The 19516-nt window shown below is 36.2% G+C and overlaps 1 protein-coding gene across 5 annotated transcripts in view; it reads left to right on the top strand.

Annotated features, from left to right (window-relative positions):
- Positions 1–667: 667 nt before the first annotated feature.
- The window catches only part of EPB41L5 (erythrocyte membrane protein band 4.1 like 5), a 103041-nt gene continuing 84192 nt past the window's right edge, over positions 668–19516 (top strand). For 2 of the 5 annotated variants that reach the window (XM_032479297.1, XM_006191478.3), the window contains exons 1-3: positions 1401–1542; positions 6205–6392; positions 13914–14018. In XM_032479297.1, coding sequence (XP_032335188.1) covers positions 1515–1542; positions 6205–6392; positions 13914–14018 — 321 coding nt within the window. In that variant the 5' untranslated portion in view covers positions 1401–1514. Of the gene's footprint in view, positions 907–1207; positions 1379–1400; positions 1543–6204; positions 6393–13913; positions 14019–19516 lie in introns of those variants that run through there. The other 3 variants (XM_014565005.2, XM_032479298.1, XM_006191479.3) reach the window with 3 other exon arrangements.

Genomic DNA, 19516 nt, shown 5'->3' with positions numbered 1-19516 from the left:
ACTACTAATACTAGAAATTAGTACTTAATTTTACTAACTTATTTTCTGTCTCTCCTGCTAGCACTTAAGGCACAGGAGGGATCTTCTGTCTGTCTTGTTTATTTGTTGCATCTCCAGTGTCCAGAAGACAACCTAGCCCATCTCAGGCACTTCCATAAATTATCTATGGCAAGAATGAATGAAATGTTCCCTTGTCGCAGAGGTTCTCCCTGACCATACTACGTTAAATAGATATCCCCTATTTCCTGTTCCCTGCTTTATTTTTCTTCATGATACTTATCGCCATTTGGCATGTGTTTTTTTTTTTTTTTTAACTGTCTTCCTCCCCACCGGAATGAAAGTTCTTTTAACAGCAGGGTAGTAAATATTTGCTGAATGAATTAATTTTTGAACAACTGAATAGATGAAATCTAGCAGCACCTGATATTAGGCTCAGTCTGACAGCGCGAAGTCTCCTTATGATAGTACTAATTTTGGGGGCCCTCTGCGGGGGTACACTCCCCCACGAAGGCGGAGGTTTGATAGCCGGGTCTGGGTTTCGTCAGCGCCCCTTTAAACCAGCCGCGGTCGCTGAGCCGCTAGCACTCGGTCCAGGTCGGGCTGGCCTGGCATCGCCCCTTTAATCGGAGTATCGTCCAGCCAGGCAATTTCCGGGGCGGTGTCATTGCCCGTTTAAGAGAGGAGTGCTCCGCCTTCGGGGGCGGAGCTTAGAGGGGGCTTTAAGGGGTGGGCCGGCGGGCAGCTGGGGTCCGCCGGGGGATTAGCACGGGGTGGGCGCGCGCCTCGGGCCGCCATTTCTTGGTGTCTTCCGAGGAGCCGCCCCCTTCACAGCCTTGCGTGGGACCTCTTCCCTCTCGCGTCCGCGCCCCGCGCCCCCTTCGCCTGCGCGCCGTCGTTCCAGCCCAGGTAAGCGCGAGGCCCTGCAGCCCCGGCCTCACACTCCGCTCCCGACTCCCTTCACGCCCTGCTGCCCTCACCGCTCCGGGGACTCCTTCTCGGCCGCACTGGGACCCTGCGCTCGCGACTGGTGCTGCGGCCTCGCCCCCGGACGCCCCCCCTCCCCCGACCGCCCGGTGCTTCCCCGACTGGCCGGCAAAATATTAAACACGCCGAGAGGGGAGGGGCGGCGGCGGCCAATGGGGCAAGGCCGCCGAGTTTCGGGCGTCTCCTTGCGCGCGGCGGGACCGGAGAGCCCCGGGCGAAGCCGGTTAATGTGTGCGGGACCGACCTCGCTTCTCGGCCCGACCCTTCCTCCGGGGCAGCGGGGCGGGTCTCCGGCGTGGTGGGAGGGCTGGGGCGCCCTTCACCTGCGAGTTGGCGGCTTGGTCGTCCAGCTGGCGAGGTGGATGTGGCAGGTCAAGGAAAAAACACGCCTTGGGTTTGTGTCAAGAATGCACTTGGGGGGGGGGGCTGATTTGCATTTGACTAAAATTTAAGTTGTTTGAAAACTGAGAGGCAGGGGTGCTCCCAGGAATGAAGAGGTCTCCAGGACCCTCCCCGCCCCCACCCGTGGCATGGGGCGGGTTAATGATGGGCTCTTTGGTGCGTAAACTTTAATTGTACCTGTCACTATCTTTCTGGTTACTAAGTCGTGTGAATTCTACTTTAAGAGCAAGAACACCTAAGTCTTTTAAACCGTTTGGTAACGTGTTGAATTAATATCAAAAGCTTTTTTTTTTTTTTAAGAATTAAGGGAAAATTTTCCCATAACTCCCTTGCTGTCGTAACTAACTTGTTGCTGAACCCTACCCAACATAGTAGATTATTTGTACATAAACTAATTTGCAGGGTTTTCTCCTTTTGTTAGGTGAACTTCATCAGAAAACGGTATGTTTAACTCTGCTGAATTATTGTCTTACAGACGTTTTCTGTATTGGTATTACTGAGACAAAAGATACTAGTATCTTTATAGTGTTTGCTGTATGTTGGCATATTGCTTTATTAAAAAGCAATTGCTTGCCAAAGATTGTGTCCACCGGTCATGTATGAGAATATGCACACTTTTGAGTTTTAGATAGGTATTTTTTTTAAACTTAAGTAATTTAGGTAATAAATGGATTACTTAAATTTGCATTTTTAGGGTTGTAAAGGAAACCCTTCTTGTTAGTTCATAGCTGAAAAATTAGGAATAATAGATTAAAAACTGATATTTAAAAAAAAATGTAAACCTACCATTCAGAAATTCCATTGTACTATTTTAGACAAGTTCTTTCCTGAGTGCCTAATAGTGCATATTGTTGTGCTAGCTAGGTCATAGTGGTGAACAGGGCAGACTAGGTCCCTGTCCTTGTGTCTCAGTCGGGGAAATACCCAGTAAAATAAACAATTTGGTAGTTAATTACAGTTTCCTTAAGTGTTATAAAGAAAAGACTGAGGGTACTGAAAGGAGAACCTAACTTAGAAGTCGGGGAATGCTTTTCTGAGGAAAAGACATTTCAACCAGAAATCTGATGGTAGCCGTGTGAAGTAGGAGAGGGTGGGGGAGAGGTGAAGTTGAAAAGGAACATTCCAGAAAGATGGAACAGCTAAGGTGGGAAAAAAGGCCCGCAGTGAAAAATCACTCTGAGTCTGAGTGGAAGGGTTACTAGAGCAGAGTGAGTAGAAGGGAGTGGGCTGCCAGAAGGGTTAGGGACGGAGGAGGAGCTGGATCAGGGAGCAGGCCATTAAAGATTTTTAAACAAGGATCAGATTTGTGGTTGCTAAAGGTCAGCTGCTGCAGCGGGAAGAATGGAAGTGGGAATGTGGTGGCGCGGGCCGGGGATGGGGAATAGAGAGTGAATATGGGAAAACTTTTTTAACAGAAAATTTTTAAAACTTATGACATGTTCATATATTATTACAGAAGCATTAAGTACTTCCATATGGCTCTCTCCAGAGCTAACCCCACTTAACAGTTGCATGTCCTTCTAGTCCTTTTGTGTGTGTATAAGGTATAATAAGGGTGTGTATGTATGTGTTCCACCGTAGTGTGGAATAAAACTGTATTCATTTTTCTGATTTTATTTTTCACTTGTACATTTTGTCAATATCTGTATCAGCTGTACTTTAAAAGCAACTTTGTTGTATGCCATTGTATGGACCATTATTTAACTACTTGCATGTTGATGGACGTATTTAAAATTTTCTTAAGTTAATTATGCCCTAATGATTCTTGTTTCTACAACTTGGAGCACATTTAGGAGTATTTCTTAAGGATATTCTACCAGAAATAGAATTGCTGTGTGAAAGAGTATGCACATTACAATTTTTGAGTATGGTCACATCTTCCCCCAAGTGGACATTGTGTGAAGGGTGACAGTTTTTCCCATATCCTTTTCAACACTGGCTACCTAGAATCTTTTAAATAACAGACTATCTTATTTTTTAAATTTGGATTTCTTTGGTTACTGTTGAGGTTGAACATCTTTTTAAAGAATGTTTTTATTGCTTGTCATCTTTTAGAGCTTGTTTCTTCATATCTTGCCCTTTCTTTTTCTCCTGGTTGTTTATCTTAATGATTTGTGATAGTTCTTTATTAAATTACATATTAATCCTTCAAAAAATTTTTTGCAGAAAAAATTTTAAAAGCCCTTCACCCTGTTACACTATTTGGTTTTTTTCTAGTATTCATTTCTTTCACTTCTTTAGTTCATCTGAAATTTTTTTTTCGTGTAAGTCACTTTCATATTTTTGTAAAAAGAACCTGTTGTTTGTGGCGATGAGTTTCATAGTTCAAAATACATAGTTATTAAAATTATAAATCAGAAAGAAGCTGAGTTTTTCCTTAGCAGGTTAACTCTGCTTGTATAGTGAGTCTGTTTTCAAGGTGTAGAATAAGGTAAAAGAAAACTTACTTTTATAATTCATTTGCTTCCTAGGAACCACAAATTTGTAGTACATTTTGAACACTTTTCCCTTAAGGAAACTTTTTATTACAGAAAAATTCAACATATACAGAAGTAGTCAGAAGAATATAATGAGCCCCCATGAACCCATCATCAGCTTAACAGTTATTGGCCAGTTATCTGGCCAGTTTGTTTCATCTCTCTTTCCACTTAACTCCCTTCCTTATACCTTTCATCTAGCTTCCCTCAATGATAACATCTGACAATTAAAAAACATTTTTTATTTGAATGAGGATCCAAAATAGGTCCATACATTGTGATTATTTATGTGTTTTAAGTCTTTTTGAATCTGTAGTTTCTTTTGCATCTTTTTTTTTTTTTACCCCCTTGCAATTTCTTGAATACGCTGAGTTCAGTTTTAAAATTCATTATGTACATTTTGTTTGCATTTTCTCAGCATTTTTTAAGCTATGATCTTTGATAATTTCTCATCTCTAAAATCTGAGTTTTACATGACTCGTTCTTTAATATAGTAGAAAGACCAAGATTTAGAGTCAGAAAATCAGAGTTTGAGCCCCTCTTCACTATTTACTAAATAGCGGGCGTGGTCATTTGTTTAATTTCTGCGACCTTTCGTTTGCTCATCAGAATAAGAATACTTTGGGGAGTTTTTCTGAGTACTGAGTAAGATTATTTACTAAATGTTTGTTGTGCTTGATGAAATGTGCTGGGTGGCTAGCTATTCAAAGTAGGAATTTTGTTATCAGGGATCTTATAGTAAAGGAGACAGGCATATAAATGAATAATTAAAACCTGATTAGTGAAGTAGAAAAGTATTTTCAAGGTTCAGTGGAAGTGTGATGGTGGGAGTTACTAACTAGATATCAGAGAATGTTTCTCACGGGAGGTTTGGTGGAGTTAAATTAAAAGGAATAAGAGATCCTGGACATAAGGGTGTTATAAGTCTGGAATGACAAGTACTACCTTTTCTAGGCAGCTGAAATGAGACTGGCTAGCAAGATGCAAAAGGAGCAATGCCTGAAAAAAAGAAAAAACCCTGCAGAGAAAGAGATGAGGGCCAGATACTATGTATTACTGCTTTGAAAACTGAAAAGCTATCTAAAATTTTTACCTGTTTTCTTCAGATATAAGCAAATGAATTTACAAATGACAAGTACCATGACTTTGCCAGTTTACCTAATTATGTGGAAATATTCATACTTGTAATATGTGTACAATAACTTCATACACTTTTTCATCTGATAGTATTATTTTAAAATTAACCTTTATTTTTGTAGGTTTATAAGGGTATCTAGTTGAAGAGCTCATCTGATCTGAAGGCTTCTTACATAAAAGAGCATTTTCCTGAATTCTGCTTCCTCCTCAAAGCAATGAGTTCCATGTTTTAAATAATAAATGCTACTTCTTGATTTTTAATTTCACTAATTATTTGTTGAATTCCTACTAGGCAAGATTAGTTCTTTGTTCACACCTAACTCTACTATATACTTCCTTTGAGTTATAGTTACTTTATGGTTAAGGTTAAATCAATATTAGTCTTTATGTATTATGACTAAATTATTAGCTGAGTCATGTAATGTACTGTGATTACATTCCCTTTTCTGCACACCTTGTTTTCTCTGCAATTGATAATTGTCTTTTTTTTTATTTGTTGGCATAGTTACAGGTATTTTTCTCGAACTCTTAGTTCTTTAAATTAAACTTTATGCAAGGTAGTTTTTATGATGTTTCCATTTTATATTTAACCTGTTTTGATTATTTGGATTAATCTGAATGTTCTTAATAGAGATAAGGAAAGAAGTAGCATTAGTTTGACATTGTAAAGAATTGTTTATATTAAGTAGCAATTTAAAATCTGAGTAATAGTAGAAAATTTGATAAAACTTATGTTTGAATTATATTTGTACTTTAGGTGAAATAGGTGGTTATTTTTGTATTTTTATTATGAATGCTCAGAGAAGAAATGTAACTTCTTAGGAGTGTTATTATCATCAAAGGATATCTTAGTGTATGGCATTGTCTCCTAATGTTTGTAGGGGTATATGGTTGTTGTACGTATAATTTATTGACCCAAAAGACCAGATGAACTTCATAAATATTTGCCCTCTCTTATCAGATTAGCACCTTATAAAATAGTCCAGTAAGTTTAGAAATGATGTAAGCCATAGGTCTGTTTTATGTTAAAATCTTTAAAAATTTTGAATTAAAGTAGCTAGTTTTAATTATTTTTTTCAGATTTGCTTGCCCAGGCGCTCTTAATAACACCTACTAATGCTCTCAGAACTTTACTAAATCACAGCATTTGTCTGACTGCACATTGTGGAGAGTCTTCTGATACCTTTTCTCTCTGGTTTTATAGTGACAAAAATGCTGAGCTTCTTCCGTAGAACACTTGGGCGTCGGTCGATGCGTAAACATGCGGAGAAGGAAAGACTCCGAGAAGCTCAGAGAGCTGCCACACACATCCCTGCAGCTGGAGACGCTAAGTCCATCATCACCTGTCGAGTGTCCCTTCTAGATGGTACTGACGTTAGTGTGGACTTGCCGGTATGTAGATCTTGGTGACTTACAAATTCTTTATGAGGTCACTTTCTTCTTCTGAGCTTTCTACTGATAACTTCCTGGGAGAGTTAGGTTATGTTGTTTAGTATGGATCAGGTGCTATTGCATACATGTACATGGATCAGGTGACATTAGGTATCTGGAATGATAGTATTTCTCTGGGATTAGCGGCAGTTAACTGAAACTTTCAAATGTTAGTGCAGTTATTGTCATGAGTCATTTTTGTGTGTACTTGTGTGTTCTGTACGATGGCAGTCTGTGGATTTCTCACAGTCCTTATTGAGCAGTTACTAAAGCAATGAGAATTTTTGGGAATGATGTTACATGGATACTGTAAGATTTTTAGTTCTCTGTACTTTTTTGTAATTTTCAAAATACTCTTCAGCTTTCCTCAAAACAAATATTTCCTCCACAGTTTGGTGTGCTTGTAGAAATTTTAATGAAATAAAGTGAGAAGAAGGACTTTCTTTATATACCCCTCAGCTCTGGCTGCCTAGCTCTTTGTTCCCAAGTAGTTTGCAGGGTAGGTGTTTCATACACTGTAATCTTTATTTCAAGGTTGGATTTTTAAATTATATTCAAATTTTGGATAGATTTTTTTTTTTACTGTTATGAATAATCATAACTCACAGTGTGAAGCAGTCCAATATATTTGAAAGGGGATAGCTTATTCCTTACAGGTCTTTTTTTGAAGGGAGGGGGAGGTAGCTGTATGGTTTGCAGGGAGCTGAGTTTCTGAGCTATTTGCTAAACCAAATCTCTTTCTCATGTCTTCATTCTGTATTAAAAGATTTATGTAACTGAGCTATAAGATGTGTGATTTGATGTCATTAAGTGTTCCACAATGTCTTCCCTCCCTACAAACTTTTTTTAGTACACACTCATTTACCCAAAATGCAATTTAAAAAAAAATCTCTTGGTGTGAGGTAATAGCCTGGGTGCTGCAACAGTACATAATTGAATAGTCTCTGGAAGGCCTTAAACTCAAAGAGTGGGAGATTAAGGAATTGGATAGTTTGTTTAAATGAACATTCTGATTAATTTGAATAATCTAGAATATACTAGGTATGTACCTACACATTTTTAAAATAATGTAATATAAAATTAAGACACAGGATTTCTTGAAGTGTTTTGAAGTCATCTAGTAAGTATTCATTATATTTGTACATTAGACTGGGCATTTTCAGAGTTTTTGTTTCTGAAAGACTTTAATGTGGTTTAATTTTCTTCTTATAAGGGCTTTTTAAGGGTGTGTCAGACATTCCAGTATTTGATAATTTGTGAGGATAGTTTTCATATTCATTTCTTATGTGATAAGTATCTTAAGTGTTTTGTGTACTATTCCATTAAAATATCATTAGATATGTGGTTGAAAAGCTTGAGATTGCTATGTAAGAGAGTAGAAAAAAGTTTCTTTTTGCCTAATGTTTGAAGTAGGAAGTCTCTGGGTTATTGATAGAGAGGCTGATAACCAGGAAAGTAGAATTTGAAAAGAAGTTTTCTGAAACGGCAGTGTAGTGTGGAGGAGAAAGCAGCACTAGGTTTTAAATGGCTGGTGACTGGTACAGGTCGGTTTCCTTTGCTTGGTATGCTCAGAAAGTGTGTGTGTGATGCTTGATCAAGGGCAGAAATGTTAGCTACCCTCTTATGCAGACAACTGCAGTGAAAAAACCAAGAGTTTTAGGTTAGAGTCTATGTGGAACTAGAACAATTGCCTTTTCAACTCTGCAGGTGAAATCCTAGAGTTAGTAAACTAATGCTAGATGTGTGCGTGGATATAAAATGGCCACTGCCCGCTCTCCCTGCCTTCCAGCTAAACTGTCTTACTAAAGAAAATAGGCCAGAGGAATGATAATTTCTAGGGAGAAAAGATTTTCTCTTTTTTTGATTTAGCTTCTCAACTAGTCTAGTATGATTCTGAAAGAAGATTTAGATTGTTCTTGGAAATTGGTGCACATGCTTACTTCCCATTAGGATTAGTCACTATTGATCATAGCAAGCGCGTAGAATTAAGGTGATTGCCCAGGCAATGTGTAAGGGATTACCTGTAATTAAGTAAAGAAGTTTAAATCTGTACACTTCAAATTAATATGTACTAGTTGTAATGGTCATTTTTTTTTTCTGTTCTTCTCACAATAGGGGGAGGGATTTGAATACCTTCTACTTCCTTTTTTTTAGGGACCTAGTATAGTAAGAATGTCTTTCAGTAAATGATAAAGGCAGCAGGTAGAAATTTCTAATTATCTGACTTTAATTTTCTCTTTGGAAATGCCATAATAATTCCTTTGATTTATGAGCTTACTGTTGTTTAGTAAATAGCCTTTATCATAAAACTCTGCATCTTACCAACACTTGATATTATCTGGCATTTTTATTTTAGCATTCATAGTTGGTGTGAAGTAGTATCTCATGGTTTTATTTACATTTCTCTGTTTTAAGTTTTAAATTAATAGGTAATAGTTGATTAACCATTAGATAACAATTTTTATATACTTACTTTGCTGATATGGATGCCCAAGTCCTTAAATTGTATAGACCATTACACCTTCAAATAAATGAAAAAAAATCCCATGTTCACAAATTAAAGGTCTTAACAGTGCAGTGTTAAGATGACAATACATTCAAAACTGATTTACAGATTCAACATAATCCCACCAGAATATCAGCTGACTTATTTGTAGAAATTGACAAGCTGATTTTAAAACTTATGTGGAATTTCAAGGCACCCAGAAGAGCCAAGACAATGTTGAAAAAGAACAAAGTAGTAGGACTCATACTTCCCAGTTTTGACTTACTATCAAGCAGTAGTAATCTGGATGGTGTGCTTTGCTGGAGCAAGGTTAGACACATAGACCAATGGAACAGAATAGAGAACCCAGAAATAAACCTATACGTCTGTGGTCAGTTGATTTTTGACAAGGTTCCCAAACTATTCAATGAGAGAAAGAATAATCTTTTCAATAAGTGGTGCTCAAACTGGATAGCCACATGCAGAAGAAATGAAGTTGGAACCTTAACATGTACCGTGTAGAAAAATTAACTCAAAATGGATCAAAGTCCTAAACATAAGACTGTAAAACTTTTAGAAGAAAATACAGGGGTAAGTCTTCATCACGTTGGATTTGATACTAGTTTCTTAGATATGACACCAAAAACGTGAACAACAAAAGAACAAATAAATTGGACTTTATCAAAATTACAACCTTTTGTGCCTCAGAGGACAGCATCAAGAGAGTGAAAAGATTCCTAGAATGAGAGAGAGTATTTGCAAATATGTATCTGATAAATACCTAGAATATGTAAAGAACTGTTAGAACCCAATAATAAAAAGACAAATGACCCAATTTAAAAATGGGCAAAGAATCTGAACAGACATTTCTCTCAATAGGATATGCAAATGACCAATAAGCACATGTAGTGCTTGTCATCATTAGTCATCAGAAAAATACAAATAAAAACCATGAGATACTACTTCACACCAACTATAAAAGCTAGAATAAAAATGCCAGATAATATCAAGTGTTGGTAAGGATGTGAGGAAACCTGAATCCTCTTACATTTTTTAGCAGGAATGTAAAGTAGTCCAGCTGCTTTTGAAGACAGTCTGGCAGATCCTTAAATGATTAAACCTAGTTACCATGTTATCCAGCAATTCCACTTCTAGGTATATGTCCAATAGAATTGGAAACATGTTTACACAAAAACTTGTACGCAGATGTTCATAGCAGCATTATTTTTTTTTAAAGGAGTAAAAAAATTTTATTAAAAGTAAAAGGCACAATACAAATCATAATTCATCAATATAAAAATTTTATAAGTATTTAAATAAAATTGTACTTTAATTTGTTGAAAATTTATTTAAATCTTACTAGATAAGTTTATCAAAATAAAGCCATTCACAATTCCAGCACTCAATGTCCACCTAATTGCACTATGAAGAATTATTGTTATACTTAATGTTTATAACATTCAGATCCATTGTATCAGTAAAGGCCAGAAATCACACCAGTCATTTCAAAAGCAAAAACATAAGGAATTGGATGAAAAAACTGAAAAGGAGTCATGAAAGTAACATGAAGGTAGTGTCTAGAGAAGCTACCATGCCTACGGCTGGGAGAACAAAGAAGATGCTAGAAGCTTGAAGAAGGGCACTGCAGAACTCGGGTGGAGACTAAACAGGGAAGGTGGCCTGGCTAGTGGATGTGAGGATGCTGGTTCTGGAACTGCAGCAGCATTATTCTTAATAGCCAAAAATATAAACAACTTAGATGTCTGTCAGCAGATGATTGCATAAATGTGTTATATCCATGTAAGGGAATACTACTTGACCATAAAGGAAATGGTACTGTTACATGCTGCATGGATAAACTTTGAAAACATTATACTAGATGAAAGAAGCCAGTCACAAAAGACCACATATTCTATGATTCCATTCACATAAGAGTCCAGGATAGAGAAATCTCTGGGGGGTGGGGAAGTAGAGTAGAGGTTGATTAGGGCAGATGGATGGGGAGAGAGAGGATAGTGTGAAGGGTGGTTGGGGCCAATAGCAAAAAGATATGAGGTTTCTTTTTGAGGCGATGAAAGTGTTCTAAAATTGAAGTGATAGTTGTACATATTTGTGAATGTAATACCTTTGAATTGCATACTTTTAATGGGTGAATGGTATGGTATGTGATTTATATCTCAAAGCTGTTTAAGAAAAAGAATGTATGGATTTTTGTATACTTGTGTTTTATCCCACTTAAGGTTTTTTAGTAGTTAAACAAAAATTACATACAGGTTTAATTTAGAGATGATATGCTTGACTCATTACAGGGGGAAAAAAAGCAAGCCTAGAGATTGTACAGGGATAAAGGCACAAGTAACAAAGGCTGCACACCAGTAGTGGCTGTAAGTTTGCTGTGGGAGAAATACTTTGTACATGGACATGGGAGGGGAGAGAATGAAGATTAGAAATGAGTAAAATATGGTTTGGTGTGGGAGTTATATTGATTGTGTAGAAGATCATGAGAGGGTAATCAACTCTCCTGGGGAGAAGGAGTAAAAGAATGAAGTGGGGAAAAAAGCTTTAGTGGAATGTGCTTGGAAGCTGTCTGTCAGAGGGTTTAAAAGAATTATTGGGAACAAACATATTTGAGCTCTTATAGTCCCTTATGCCTAGCAAGTGCTAAATAAATATTGTTTGGTTGTTGGAGGGAATGCATAAAGGGAAAATGGAGGATTGCCATGAGATTTGGCAGTAAAAGGAAGAAGGAAGTAACACAGCAGCTAGAGAATGGCTGGATGGGTAGATCTGAGTTTGTTTAAATGTATAGGGGAAATGTTCCTCAGGAATTGGTTTTATATACACAGATAGAGATGATAGGAGGAACATTCTTGGAGGAATACCATCTTTTGCTGAGAAAGATGAAAGGCTAATAGAAGGATGCTGTCTTCTGAGTCTTAATCTTCCACAGAAGAGGATATGAAGTGAGGATTGGGTCTAAATGAGATGGTGACCTGGATTAATTTGTTAGGAAAGAAAAGGATATAAGTAGTAAGCACTGGTCTAGATGTAGCTGAAAAATGAATTTGTAATGGGCCAGAGCTGTGTGGATCTATGTTTTCACTTTTCCTTTTTCACTTGGTTTATATTCAGTGGCTGCGAGGGGAAAGGGTACATGAAAATGAATAAGATCCTGACCTCGGAATCAGTGATTCCATATTCATATTCTATACACTCTGGCCACACTGGACCTTCTTACTATTTGCCCAAACATGGTGGACCATTTTACAACTCCACCTTTGCATTGGGTTTATACTAATAAGAATTATAAGTACAAAGTAGCACAAAGGGAGGAGGATTCATTGTGTGGCTTTTTGAAAGTAACATAGATGTACTGATTCTTGAAGTCAGAATCAAGAATTCATTAGCGACCTAAAGGGCATTCTAAGCAGAAAGAATTGCATTTTGCTAAGGCTCAGAGGTATGACTTACTGGGGAAATTATAAGCAGGTAAAAATACTGGACGGACAGGAGATAAGGCTGTAAGAGTAAGCAAGGAACAGTTAGGAAAGACTGTTTTATGCCTTGGAATCTACTTTTATCTGTAGAGGAAGAGAAATAATTGAAGGATTTTAAAGACAGAGAGTGACATTCTGTTCTGCAGTTTTAGGAAGAATCACATTGGCAACTTCTGCCACTTTGTCTTCTGATTCTTGTCTGTCTTGAGTCTGTCTCTTTCCTCAACCCCACCGTAGACTGTCAAGATTTTATGTATTTCTTCATTTTGTTTTTACCTAAGGTGACAGATTTCTGTTAACTATTCCAGGCTGAATGTCAAATATGAATTCTTCTGAGGCCTTCATTGCTTTCAGGCAAACTTAACTCATCCTCATTTCTTTAGCATTTTGTTTATACTGCAAGAATAGCACTCATGTTTATTGTGTTTAAGCTAGTTTTATATAATTTTATTCTTAGTAAGAACTTTGTGATTGCTTGAGGGCAAGTAGTATAAGCATATTTATCTATATACCTCTAGCAGCTAATACATAATAGGTGTCTGTCCAGTAATTGTTGAATAGAATTGATGGTATGTCAAAAACATATATTTCCTGTAAACTATTAAGTGCATAATGAAATGAAAAACCCTTGAGAGAGTATGGAATGGGAAAGAAACAAAAACACTAATTTAGAAAGATACATGCACCCCAGTATTCATAGTAGCATCATTTTCAATTGCCATTTGCAGCAACATGGATGCACTTGGAAGGTATTATGCTAAGTGAAATAAGTCAGACCAAGAAATACAAATAATATATGTATCACTTACATGTTGAGTCTAAAAAAATAAAACAAACTAGTGAATATAACAAAAAAGAAGCAGACTCACAGTTACAGAGAACAAATTAGTGGTTACCAGTGGGGAGGGGGCAATATAGGGGTAGGGGAGTAAGAGGTACAAACCACAAGGTATAAAATTAGCTATAAGGATATATTATACAACACAGGGAATATAGCTAATATTTTATAATGACCTTCCATTTCTGTTTTTGCTGTTCCCTGCCCTAGATTCTTTCCCAATTTAAGACCGATCTTCAAGTCTTCACTGATTATTATAGTCTCAGTGACTCTTCTCTAAAATCAGTCGGCAAATAGTTCAGTATGACTTGTACTTAGGTGTTCTAAGTTTTCTTCTTTTCTTTCCAGTTACATTATAAAGCTCCTTTAAAGTAGGGACTCTAAAAATTGTCAAGATAAGAGTCTCTCCTTGCACACAGTTTAGATAGAAAGTAATATTTGTTGATTGATAGGAAGTAACATTCTCCAGGAAAGCACATAGTAGATCACAAATTCTCTTTTTGGCCTTAAATGATTTATTGGAAAATCGTGGTATCTTACCGATTACCTGCTACAAGGTAATACTTTTGGTATTGCAAGTAATTTTTTTTAAGAGATCTTGTATAATTAAAAATATGTTAATCTTATAAGCCACTTACTGGTTTATTTTCTTGCCATTTCAGAAAAAAGCCAAAGGACAAGAACTGTTTGATCAGATTATGTACCACTTGGACCTTATTGAAAGCGACTATTTTGGACTGAGATTTATGGACTCGGCACAAGTAGCAGTGAGTAGCTGTTTTTTGGAGGCTCCGAAATGGAAAATTTCAGATGATGTGCTAAATGCTACAAAACTATTTGTCCTTAATGTGTTCTTTTTTTGTGTAATTTTCTTACTATGGTCTGAAGCTTTGACCCTGTGCTTCAGAATAACCCGAGGTGCTTTTTTTTTTTTTAAAGTGAGTTCTGGCCCTAACCCAAATTACTAGAGCATAAATCTTTGCGGATGAGGCTTTGAAATCTTGACCACTGGATTGATTCTTGGGCACACTAGAGTTAACACTGTGCAAGTAAGAGAATGCTAGGATGGGAGTTTTGTGGGCTCTTGGTAAGTGATAGAGGAGTTTCTAATTTGCAATTTAAGGTGAATGGCCTAAGATATCCCTAATATCCCTTCCAGATCTGTGATTCTGTATCTGTAGATAGATGTTCTTTGTTTGACTTGTGCATTTCAGATGAGATAACAGCATATGTAATATGGTAGGAAGTTGGAGACTTTTTCAAAGAATTGAGTACTTTAGTAGGATGTGACTGGAGGGTATTTGAAAGAGAGTAAGTAGTAAATTAAGATTAGAAGGTGGATTAGTGGCCATATCATCTAAACTGAATGCCGAAGTGTTAGTAATAGATTGGCACTATTCTCTGGTAATCGAGATTAGGAATTTTTCAAGCAGGGAGGTTATATTTTGCTTTAGGAAGTTTTACGTAGAAATACTGTGTAGGATTATTTGGAGCAGGCAGGGATTAAAGTCAGAGAGAGTTAGTGCAAATACTTTGGAGAGAAAAGTAGTATTACAGCCTGAAACACTCTACACTGGAATTTGACACATTGTAAAACGATTATAAATCAAAAAAAATGTTAAAAAAAAAAAAAAAAAGCCTGAAACAGGGCACTTACAGTAGCAGGGAGAGGCGCGGAGCAGAGATGAAGATACCAGGACATTAAGCCTTATTTTCTGGAAAGCTGATGGGGCATGTGTGTGTATTTAGTAACACAATAAATGCAGTGTTTAGGACCCATATGAACAGTATATATAATAAGAATTCTCAGGTTCCTTTTGGAGTAGGTATGTGGGAGTAGTTTTGGTGTGATTAATTAACTGGAATACCTCTATAAGACACTTTACAAAACTCACATCACTTGGAGATGAACTCCTAGACTGATTTTATAGAGCATCTTGGCTAAATTTACAGCTGTTAATAATGTTAGCTGCAGTTGTTTTCTTGATTGCCAACTCCTCTCCATTTAAAAAAATTAAGCATGAAGACTTAGGTACAGGTTATTGGTTAGGTTATTTTTGGTACAGCCTTGCAATGGAATACCTGCAGCTCATTAAAAATGGTGGTATTTTAAAGTATACTAATTGACATGAATCATGTAAAAATAAGAAGGGTTACAAAACAGTATAACTGAATTTTTCGATATTTAAAAATGTAAATTTATGCGCACACGTATACATGAACAAATTTGAAAAATTATTTCCCATAGCTGCTGCTTTTTGATTCTAACTGTATTAGTTGTTATATTGATTTGCACTTCCCTAATAGAAAAGGTGTGAGCATCTTTCCATGTACTTATTTGTCATTTGTATATCTTTTTTGGACAGTTGTCTATTCAGATTCTTTACCCACTTTAAAACTGGGTTATTTCTTCTTTATTGTTGAGTTTTAAGAGTTTTTATTTTGGGAGGATACTAGACCCTTCTCAGATGCATGATTTGTGAATATTTTCTCCCATTCTGTAGTTTGTCTTTTTATTTCCTTGATAGTGTCCTTTGCACAAAAGTTTTTAATTTTGATTAAGTTTTATTTTTCTACTTTTCCTTTAGTTATGGTTTTAGTCATATTTATAAAACTGTTGCCTATTCCATGGTCACAAAGATTTACACATGTTTTCTTCTTCATCCATTTGGAGTTAATTTTTGTATATGCTGTAAGGTTCAGACTTCTGATACCTAGTGGTCCTAACACCATTTGTTGAAAAGATGATTCTTTCCCCATTGAATGGTCTTATCATGCTTATTGAAAGTCATTTGAGCATAGATACATGGGTGTGTTTCTGGGTTCTCTATTGTGTTCCATTCACCTATGTGTTGATCCTTATGCCAGCACCACATTGTCTTGGTTACTGTACCTTTATGGTAAGTTTGGAATTGAAAAGTGTTATAGTAAGTTCGAAATTGAAAAGTGTGAGCCCTTCAATTTCATTCTTCAGTTTTAAGATTGTTTCAGCTTTTTTGGGTCACTCGTATTTCCATATACATTTTAGGATTAGCTTGTCCGTATCTGCCAAGAAAGCAATTGGAATTTTCACCAGAATTGTCTTGAATCTGTATATCCATTTGGGAAGTACTGCCATCTTAATGATAAGTCTTATCCATGAGCATGGACCATCTTTCCATTTATTAAGTCTTTATATTTCTTAAAATAATGTTTTATAGTTTCAGCTTATATGTCTTTCACCTCCTTCGTTTAACTTATTCACAGGCATTTTAATCCTTTGATACTATTGTACCTATGATTGTTTTCTTATTATCATTTTTGGATTTTGTTTGGATTCTAGTATATAGAGTTCATTTTTGTATGTGTATCTTGTATCTTGCAACTTTGCTGAACTTACTAGTTTTTACATGTTTTATGCGTAAGATTATGTCATCTACAAAAAGGGATAGTTCTACTTCTTCCTTTTTAATCTGAATGCCTTTTATCTTTTTCTTTTCTCCTATCTCTTTTACTTGCCTAAGTGCTCTCACTAGAACATATAGTAAGATGTTAAATAGAGGTGGTGAGGGTGGACCTTCTTGTCTTATTCTTGATTTTAGGGAGAAAATGTTCAATCTTTCACCATCAAATATGATGTTACCTTTGGGATTTTTATAGATGCCCTTTATCATTTTGAAGAAGACCTCTTCTATTCCTGTATTTATTTTATTTATTTCTTGGTGGAGGTACTGAGAATTGAACCCAGGATGTCATGCATGCTAAGAAAATTTTGGGGGGGCGGGGAAAGTAGATTTATTTATTTTATTTATTTCTTGGTGGAGGTACTGGGAACAATATTTTTGTTAAATATACATATGTATATATTCTGTATTGTGACACACACACACAGGTACAGATATTTGCTAAACAAGGATGAACTGTTTACAAAAAGTGTATTTCCAAAATAGATTATGTGCTCTATGTCCAGAGAGTGAATATATAACCTACCTAAATCACCTACATTTCCATTATAAATTTGACTTTTTTAGGATCCTAAGAAATTGTATTAATAATACACAGAAAGGTATAGTGGAAAATATATTTTAATGGCTCATCTAAGTCTTCATTTGGAATGTCTTGTAACACAGACTTTTAATGCCAAAAGTAATTACCTAGATAGAATAAGAATCTAGAGTAAATTGAAGTGTTTTCAGTTAGATTACAGCAGTGCAATGTAGTGATCTTCTGTTTTCATGGCATAGATTTTCAACATTTGTTAATTGTTAAAAATGTTAAAATTTGCTTTAAAAAAATCCTTTGATTCAGAGCATAAGCCTCTACTCCTCACAGGTGAACTATTTTTTGCACAGGCAATTGTTTCGAAAAATGATTAACATTTCTCTGCATTAAGTTCTTTGCTCTCTGGCAAAAGTGTTGGTGCATTTCTTTAGTAGAGCCATGTGGGTGGTTGGAAATTGGGGATCATTCATTTGAAGAGCTGTTTACAGACTGTTTGGCTATAAGGACTGGGATAAGGGTGTGTGTATGTTAGTGTTTTGGAATCTCCCTAGGTGATTCTTTGTTTGGTTTCGTGATGGCTGTGACGTTTGTGATTGTATGTTATTTATATTTTAAGACACGCACATACGTAATTGTTCTTTCATGCCTAGTTCAACAGAATGGAACAGTTTTCCTTTGAATTCTAAGTTTACCAACCAAACTTTAAAAGTAGGAAATTAGAAGGAATTTGTTTCCTTTTTATGGTACATGAGGAAAGAACCATATTAGTTTCACATTATTCATCCAAAAATCTGTATCTGCATGTTCTCACCTTTATCTTCTGTTGTAATTTAAACTCAACTCCTGAAGACCCTGATTCAAGGAAAATACTATCAGTGCCTGTCTCTGAGCTCTGAATTTTCCAGTCCCTAGGTTTGGAATGTGGAGGAGATGAAAGAAAACAGACTTGAGAGTATGCAAACATGAACTCAGACCTTCCCCAGAAGAACATCACCAGGAACTCCCCCAGCTCCTAAATTTAACTTTAAAATTTGCTTGAATCTTTATCTGAGTTTTGGGCTGTCTTAAAGGAGGGCAGTGTAGAAGCTATTACATGCAGGTAGAAAAGGGACTAAAATGCCTACTTGGAAGAAAACTGTGGTCCTTTTCTTACCAGGATGATTGTATGTTTAGTGTGCTTCTCAGAAGAGTAGGATGCAAATTAGAGATTAAAGGTACATTTATGAGACTAGCCTTAAATATTCTTAAACTAGAAATTTGTAACTGTCTAAAAAAGACTTTAGGTTCTTGAAATAGTAAATGATCTATCTTAGATTAATGTTTCCTTCTCAATATTCCTTAAAATTCATTCTGTCAAAATTTATATTTAGCTTCTTGATTTTCAGTCCATTGTTAATTTCTTTATTCTTTGCCAACACATGCAGTTTTTTTTTTCCTTTTATGTTTGAAAACTCTGGAAGGAATCAGAAAACAATAACATCCAGAGGGGAGTAGTGTTTGTGGTGATAGAAATTGGCTGTATGGGGATATTTCAGGGGTTGAGGGGACTGTTGACCATATACCTTTTAATACTGCAAAAAAAAAAATTAAGCCGTATGAATATATTACTTATATAAAATACTAAAATAAGGGATCTATAATTACTGTTTTAAGTAATAATGTGCTGAGTAAGCTGATAATATAGGAAAGCACAAAGAAAAATTATCGCAGCCGTCTCAACCACCTAGAGATGACACCTCTGTTACTGTTTTGTTACAGATTTTGTCTCAGTCCAAAAGAAAAGGCACGTTTGTGTACACAGTTGACCCATGAACAATGTGGGGGTTAGGCATACTGACAGTTGAAAATCCGCGTGACTAACTTTTTTCTAAGTCAACCCTCTGTATAAAAGGTTCTGCATCTGTGAATTCAACCAGCCAAAGATTGTGTAGTACTGTAGTGTGTGTTTAGTGAGAAAAATCCTTGTATAGTTCAAACCCTTGTTGTTTAAGGGTCAGCTGTATAAATTTCTACAATTTTGATAAAACAACTTAAAACATGTTGTAATCTGCCTTTTAGAATTTTAACAATGTATTATGATTTTCCAGATTCCTAAGAGTTTTTGCTTTCATTCTTTTTAATTGTTGCATTGTTGTATCATATTGAAATACTTTATTTAACCAATTCACTATTGTTGGATATATAGATTGTCTTTATTTTCTGATACAATTCCTTGTGGGTTAAATCATCCATAATGATTTCTGAATGTAGAATTGCTGAGTCAAAGACACATGGTTATTTTTAA

Source organism: Camelus ferus, chromosome 5 (assembly GCF_009834535.1).
Source record: "Camelus ferus isolate YT-003-E chromosome 5, BCGSAC_Cfer_1.0, whole genome shotgun sequence".
NCBI classification, from domain to species: domain Eukaryota; kingdom Metazoa; phylum Chordata; class Mammalia; order Artiodactyla; family Camelidae; genus Camelus; species Camelus ferus.
Note: the sequence above shows the minus strand (reverse complement) of the source record. Positions and strands in the feature narration are given on the sequence as shown.